The 7,294-nt window shown below is 56.2% G+C and overlaps 1 protein-coding gene across 1 annotated transcript in view; it reads right to left on the reverse strand.

The window, feature by feature from the left end:
* The window catches only part of LOC109926221 (F-box/LRR-repeat protein 19), a 17,423-nt gene that overhangs the window by 9,566 nt on the left and 563 nt on the right, over positions 1-7,294 (reverse strand). The window contains exons 2-6 of the mRNA XM_048620910.1: positions 4,279-4,479; positions 3,814-3,957; positions 3,608-3,694; positions 2,383-2,550; positions 1,300-2,075 (exon numbers count right to left, since the gene is read on the reverse strand). Coding sequence (XP_048476867.1) covers positions 1,300-2,075; positions 2,383-2,550; positions 3,608-3,694; positions 3,814-3,957; positions 4,279-4,479 — 1,376 coding nt within the window. The remainder of the gene's footprint in view (positions 1-1,299; positions 2,076-2,382; positions 2,551-3,607; positions 3,695-3,813; positions 3,958-4,278; positions 4,480-7,294) is intronic.

Genomic DNA, 7,294 nt, shown 5'->3' on the forward strand with positions numbered 1-7,294 from the left:
CACTTTTCCCTGCAACCGCAGGAAGTGCTACACCTGCCCCCATACCTCCTCCCTCACCCCCATCCCAGGCCCCAAGAAGACTTTCCACATCAAGCAGATGTTCACCTGCACATCTGCCAATGTGGTATACTGCATCCGCTGTACCCGGTGTGGCTTCCTCTACATCGGGGAAACCAAGCGGAGACTCGGGGACCGCTTTGCAGAACACTTACGCTCGGTTCGCAACAAACAACTGCACCTCCCAGTCGCGAACCATTTCAACTCCCCCTCCCATTCCTCAGACGACATGTCCATCCTGGGCCTCCTGCAGTGCCACAACGATGCCACCCGAAGGTTGCAGGAACAGCAACTCATATTCCGCTTGGGAACCCTGCAGCCCAATGGTATCAATGTGGATTTCACAAGTTTCAAAATCTCCCCTCCCCCTACCGCATCCCAAAACCAGTCCAGCTCGTCCCTGCCTCCCTAACCTGTTCTTCCTCCCACCTATCCCCTCCTCCCACCTCAAGCCGCACCTCCATCTCCTACCGACCAACCTCATCCCGCCCCCTTGACCTGTCCGTCCTCCCTGGACTGACCTATCCCCTTCCTAACTCCCTACCTACACTCACCTTTACTGGCTCCATCCCCGCCTCTTCGACCAGTTTGTTTCCTCTCCACCTATCCTCTCCTCTATCCCTCTTCTATTCGCCTCCCACTCTCTCCCTATTTATTTCAAAACCTCCTTCCCCTCCCCCTTTTCTGATGAAGGGTCTAGGCCCGAAACGTCAGCCTCTCTGCTCCTATGATGCTGCTTGGCCTGCTGTGTTCATCCAGCCCTGCACCTTGTTGTCCCACCTTCCCATGTGTCAGCTATGACTCCAACCACCGGAGAGTTTGTTCCCTGATTCTTAGTCAATAAAGTTTTGTTAGGATTCCCTGACACCACACTTGGCTCCCTTTATGTCAAAGGCAACATAATGAGCTTCAAGAGCACGTCTCCTCCTATCTCTTGGAAATCAACTCCAAATCCACGTTTTGCCAATCCCCAGGGGACACTCAAGGAAGGATTTTGGCACCAGTGTGCTCAAGCGACGTCCAACACAGGTAACCGTGATGTCTCCCCACCACCCTCGCAACCAAGCCGCTCGCGAAACAAACAAATAAACATCGAACATTAACCCTCTCCGGCTTCCGTTGAATTGGAAGCAAAACCAAAAGGAGGAGAGTAGCTAAAGCATACACTCACACCTACGAGGAAGAGACAGGAGAAAGGAGGCGCAGTTAACAGGCAGCCCCGTGGGCTGGCGTGCTCCTTACCAGCGGTTGAGGGTACGGCACACCCTCATGCAGACGCACAAGTCCCGGTGGCTGAGGTAACGGAAGACAGCGAGCCAGGCGTGCCTCTGCAGGACATGGTCGGCGCCGGTCTCCAGGGGCAGTGAGTCGGGCTCGGGGCTGTCAGGAGGCGGTTTCACCACATGGCGCTCCATCAGTAGGGGCCGGGGCGGCGAGCAGACCGGGGGCCGGTTGAGGAACTGGGTGCGGGCTGCGACTCGCAGGCCAGGAGCGCCGGGCGTTCTGGGGGGTTTGCGGCCGGACTGGGCCCGGCCCCGTGGGTGGCGAGCAGCGTGCTGGTTCTCCTTGCCCTGCCAGGGCTCGCGCCCCTTGGCCTTGCCGTTGCGGGACGCGGTGTAGGGGGCCGGTCGGTGGGAGTGATCCGCCAGCTCCTCCTCCTCCTCGGCTCCCTCGTCCTCCTCCTGTTCCTCCTCCTCACTCTCGCTGAAGCCCAGCAGGGAGGCTGCTGTCACGCGATGGTCGCGTGGCCGACGGGAGCTGCCGTTGGTGCCGGAAGCCCCGCCTCCACCGTCGCTGCTCTCCTCCTCCTCTTCCTCCGCTCCCTCTTCCTCCTCCTCTTCCTCCGAACCCTGGGAGTCTGAGTCCGAGTCCGAGCTGGAGCTAGAGCTGGAGCTCTGGGCCGGGTTCACACGCTCCAGCATCTGGCACATCCTCTTGAAGTGCTCGAGCTTCTCGCGCTGGTGGGTCCTCTCTGTGCTCAGCGCCGTGCCCTCTGGCCCCCGGGTGTTCTTCAGCCTCTGGAACACGGGGAGAGGGGTCAGCACCTCCTACACCCGCTCCCCCGGCCCCTACACCCGCTACCCCGCCCGCTCCACGCGGCCCCTGCGCCTGCTCCCCCCGCCACCTCCCCCAGCCCCCACACCCACTCCCTGTCCCCTACACCCGCTCTCCCTGCCCACAGATGCCCTCTCTAACTCTGTAACCTCCTCCAGCCACCTACACACCAGTGAGTGTGTACAGAGTGACGGGGGAGCTAGGAGATCAGGGGAGCCACCCCTGCCCCCCACCCTGGCTCTCTCAGGAACTCCCAGTCCCATGCCTTACCTTTTTCTTGGGCCCAGCCTCCAGCACTCCATCCTTTTCTTTCCTCTTCTTGCGCCCAGCTGCGTAATCCTCAGGCCTGGCCCGGCCGCCCTCCTCCAGCTTCCAGCGAGGCCCCTCCTCACCATCTGATCGGCGCTTCCCACTCACCTCCAGCTGCTCCTTCCCCTCCTAAGGGAGAGGTGGGAGGGGGACAGCGGGATGGGGGAGCAAGCAATGGTGGAGGAGGCAGTGAGCGAGAGAGGGAAGATTGGGGGAGGGGGAGGGGGAGGGGGTGGGGTGACAGAGAGAAACAGACCGACAAAGAGAACTAACATGAGCAGGGTGCTGAGAGACAGAACTTCCAAACACAGACGCACCTCCGTACGCGCACGCCCTCAGTCTCACACACACATGCTCGCCCGCACACACACCACACACTCCCCCGTAAGCGCATGCACGCCCACACACACACACGCCAGCGCACACATGCCCATACATATACCCACTCCCCCCTTACGCCTACACCCACCCACTCACCCCTGTACGCCAGCATTTGGCCCATATCCCTCTAAACCCTTCCTAGCCATACACCTATTCAGATGCCTTTTAAATGTTGTAACTGTACCAGCCTCCAACACTTCTTCTGGCAGCTCGTTCCACACACGCACCACCCTCTGTGTGAAAATGGTTCCCCTTTTAAATCTTTCCTCTCTCACCTTAAACCTATCCCCTTCAGTTTTGGACCCCCCTTACCTCTGGGGAGAAGTCCTTGTCTATACACCCCTATCCATGCCCCTCATGATTTTATAAACCTCCATAAGGGTCACCCCCTCAGCCTCCAAAGCTCCAGGGAGAACAGCCCCAGCCTCTCCCTGTAGCTCAAACCCTCCAACATCCCTTTTCCGAACCCCTTTCCCAATATCCTTCCTGTAGCAGGGAGACCGGGATCGAACACAGTATTCCCAACAGTGGCCTTACCCATACAGCCGCAACATGACCTTTCCAACTCCTACACTCAACGCACTGACCAATAAAGGCAAGCGTACCAAACATTTTCTTCGCTGCCCATTTTCAAGGAGCTACAACCCTGCAGGGCAACGTCTCTTTGTTCGGCAACAGTCTCCAAAACCTTACTGTTAAAGTGCATGCCTCCTGCCCCTCTGGAGGTGCTGGGTCTCATGTCTGCGAGGTACCACACAGTCCTCCCTGTCGGTGGGTAAACTGAGGGGGGTGGGGGGGCACTCACCTTGCCAGTTTTACCCTCGAGCTGGCACTTGGGGCACTCCCAGCAGTTGGGAATCTCGTCATTAATGACTCCATCCGCCGCGCAGACCTGAGAGAGAGAGACAGACAGACAGGGTGGGGGGGTGAGACTGACGGAAGAGGGGACACTTGAAACGCAGCCTGCTTCAGGCACGAGGATCGGAGGGTGGGAGAGAGACGGTTTCTCACCTTCAGGCAGCCCGGGTGGACAATCTCATTACAGATGGTGCACTCCATCAGCGACAGCTTGAACTTCTCGGCCTCGCCTTCGACAGACTCCTCCTTACCGGCGTCCCCACACATCAGGCAGACGGCCGTGTGAGGGAGTACAGGCTGCCTCCACCCACAGGCACAGAGGGAGGGAGAGGGAGACAGAAAAAACAGGTGAATGAACAGGGAGGCAACTTCACTCTGTATCTAACCCCGTGCTGTCCCTGTCCCTGGGAGTGTTTGATGGGGGTGGAACAGTGTAGAGCGAGCTTTACTCTGTATCTAACCCCGTGCTGTCCCTGTCCCTCGGAGTGTTTGATGGCGGTGGAACAGTGTAGAGGGAGCTTTACTCTGTATCTAACCCTGTGCTGTTCCTGTCCCCGAGAATGTTTTATCGGGGAGGGGGGAGGGAACAGTGTAAAGGATGGTGGGTGGTGAACTCACCGCTGTGCACTGCCGGAGCATGCAGGACTGTTTCATGCGTCCGGGCCCCCCGAATTTCTTCATGTCCTTACAGAAGTGGCACTCCCCACACTCTGTCTTCTGGCAGGCATCGCACTTGCGACAGCGAGTTCGTCGGCGCCGTGCCCCACTCGCCGCCTTGCTGGAGGACATTGGGGCTTTGGGTTTCGCCTTGCCCTTGGCCTGCGGGACACAACGGAGAAAGAGAGAGGGAGAGGGAGGGTGAGAGCAGGCGGTGGTGGAGCGGGGAGGCAGCCACATTCCCGGCAGACTGTACAGCGCCACTGGCCCATGGTCCAAAACGGTCCCCCGCTCCCAACCTTCTCCCCGGAAACTTTCAACACTTTGGCCTCCACCTCTTTCCTGGGGCAGGGAATTCGAGCGACTCACTTCCCTGTTCCTAACTTTCTCCTCTGCCCCGACTCCCTTCGATTCCTTCCAAATTATATCCGACTCCCTCTCAAGAAACGGCGAATGTCGCCGTACGGCATGGAAACAGACCCTTCGGCCCAACCAGTCTGTGCCGACCATAATCCCAAACTAAACTAATCCCATCTGCCCGCTCCTGGCCCATATCTCTCCAAACCTTTTCTATCCACGTACTTATCCCAAATGTTCTTTTAAACATTGTAACTGTACCCACATCCACCACTTCCTCTGGAAGTTCATTCCACACATAGACCACTCTGTCTGTGTAAAAAAGTTGCCCCTCGTGTCGGTTTTAAGTCTCTCTCCTCTCACCTTAAAAATATGCCCCCTATTCTTCAAATGCCCCCCAACCCCTAGGGAAAAAGACTCCTGCCATTCACCTTATCTATTCCCCTCGTGATTTTATAAACCTCTACAAGGTCACCTCTCAACCTCCCACACTCCAGTAGAAATGGTCCCAGCCTGTCCAGCCTCTCCTTATAACTCAAACCACCACTCCCGGCAACATCCTGGTAAATCTCTCCTGAACTCTCTCCAGTTTAATAACGTACTTCCTGTAACAGAACAGGCCTCACCAACGTCCCTGTACAACCTCAATGTGACGTCCCCAACTTCTACACTCAAAGCTCTGAGCGATGAAGGCAAACGTGTCAAACACCTTCTTAACCCCCCTGTCTATGTGTGGCACAAACTTCAAAGAATTATGTCCCTGAACCCCGAGATCTCTGTGTTCTACAACACTACCCAAGTTCTGCCCTTGTTTGTTTTACCAGAATGCAACACCTCGCATTTATCCAAATTAAATCTGCCACTCCTTGGCCCATCGACCCAATGGATCAAGATCTCTTGGTAAATGTTCGATAACCTTCTCCAACACTTCAGCCCCGACCACTTTCTGTGGCAGAGAATCCCGCAGGCTCCCCGCTGTCTCGGTGAAGACATCGCTCCTCATCTCACTCCTACCTCACACACACTTTCGAGCGTGACCCGCCCCCCCCACATTAGTCTGAACTGCTGCCCTATCCTCGTTCTCGATCCCCATCTCGTCCTGTTGGAATCGTATTAGATTTTACTTCAGTTTAAAACAAAAAAAAAATCGACAACTCGAACTCAGCGTACGTTCGGCGACCAAAAGGATGTGGATGCTTTGGAGCGGGTGCACAGGAGGTTCACCAGGATGTTGCCTGGTATGGAGGGCGCTAGCTATGAAGAGAGATTGAGTAGATTAGGATTATTTACATTAGAAAGATGGAGGTTGAGGGGGGACCTGATTGAGGTCTACAAAATCATAAGAAGTATAGACAGGGTGGATAGCAAGAAGCTTTTTCCCAGAGTGAGGGACTCAATTACTAGGGGTCACGATTTCAAGGTGAGAGGGGAAAAGTTTAAGGGAGATATGCGTGGAAAGTTCTTTACGCAGAGGGTGGTGGGTGCCTGGAACGCATTGCAAGCGGAGGTGGTAGAGGCGGGCACGATAGCGTCGTTTAAGATGTATCTAGACAGATACATGAATGGGCAGGGAGCAGAGGGATACAGATCCTTGGAAAATAGGCGACAGGTTTAGTTAGAGGATCTGGATCGGCTCAGGCTTGGAGGGCCGAAGGGCCTGTTCCTGTGCTGTAATTTTCTTTGTTCTTTGACCCTGGCTCCCACCAACTCCCCGCATGCCCCCCCACCTCCTTCCTCAGCAGAGTGGAAACTCGACATGGCACCCCTGTCATCTCCGTCTGGGGAAAAAAAAAGATTTTGACACCGGGACAAGTCTTGCTCCCCAGGAGGAGGAGGGAAACGTGTTCCTCAGCCTCCGCCCTTCCGGCAACATCCTCGGGACTTTATACGATTCTTTTATACGGATCACGTCCTCCGCTGGGCACTGGTGCAATCTGCCTTACATTTCCTGGAACGGGGGAGGGGGAGGGGGAGGGGGGAGGGGGAAATCAGCCGAGGGTGAACCTTCCGTAAAAGCCCTGAAGTCCTTTCTGAAGCGAGCACAGAGCACAGCGCCCAGCGCCAGCCTCTCAGCAACGGCCCTCCGCGCTCGAGACAAAGCATCGCGGCATTCCAGAATCGTCACGGCACGGGAAGCAGGCCCCCCGCAAGTAGCCTTGCTTTTCCGTTCTGTGTCGCTGCGCAACATTCCTCTCCGACACTGGCCTCAAATCGAACCTGCCTCCAGGAGGCACAGAGCGCGGGCCCAGACGGAGGGATCGGGAACATCAGACATCGGAGGTAAGATCCGAACCGCCAATGGGGCCATCGGGATCAGAATGAAGGACAGATTCCATAGGAGCTCAGGTACAACGCAATAAGATCCGGGAGCAGGAAGGAAGGATAGGGAGGCGTAGGAACAGGGGGGAGTGGTTAGGATCAGGGAGAGGATCGACAGGGAAACGGAAGAGGAACGAGGGCCGTAGGGAATAGAGATCAGAAAAAAGGGACGGGGGCAGGGATACATATCAGAAACTTATATGAGGGACAGGAAGGGATTGAGAATGAAGCATGGGGGAGATTGAGAATGAAGCATGGGGGAGATTGAGAATGAAGAATGGGGGAGATTGAGAATGAAGAA

This window comes from Rhincodon typus, chromosome 49 (assembly GCF_021869965.1).
Source record: "Rhincodon typus isolate 14 chromosome 49, sRhiTyp1.1, whole genome shotgun sequence".
In the NCBI taxonomy this organism is placed as follows: domain Eukaryota; kingdom Metazoa; phylum Chordata; class Chondrichthyes; order Orectolobiformes; family Rhincodontidae; genus Rhincodon; species Rhincodon typus.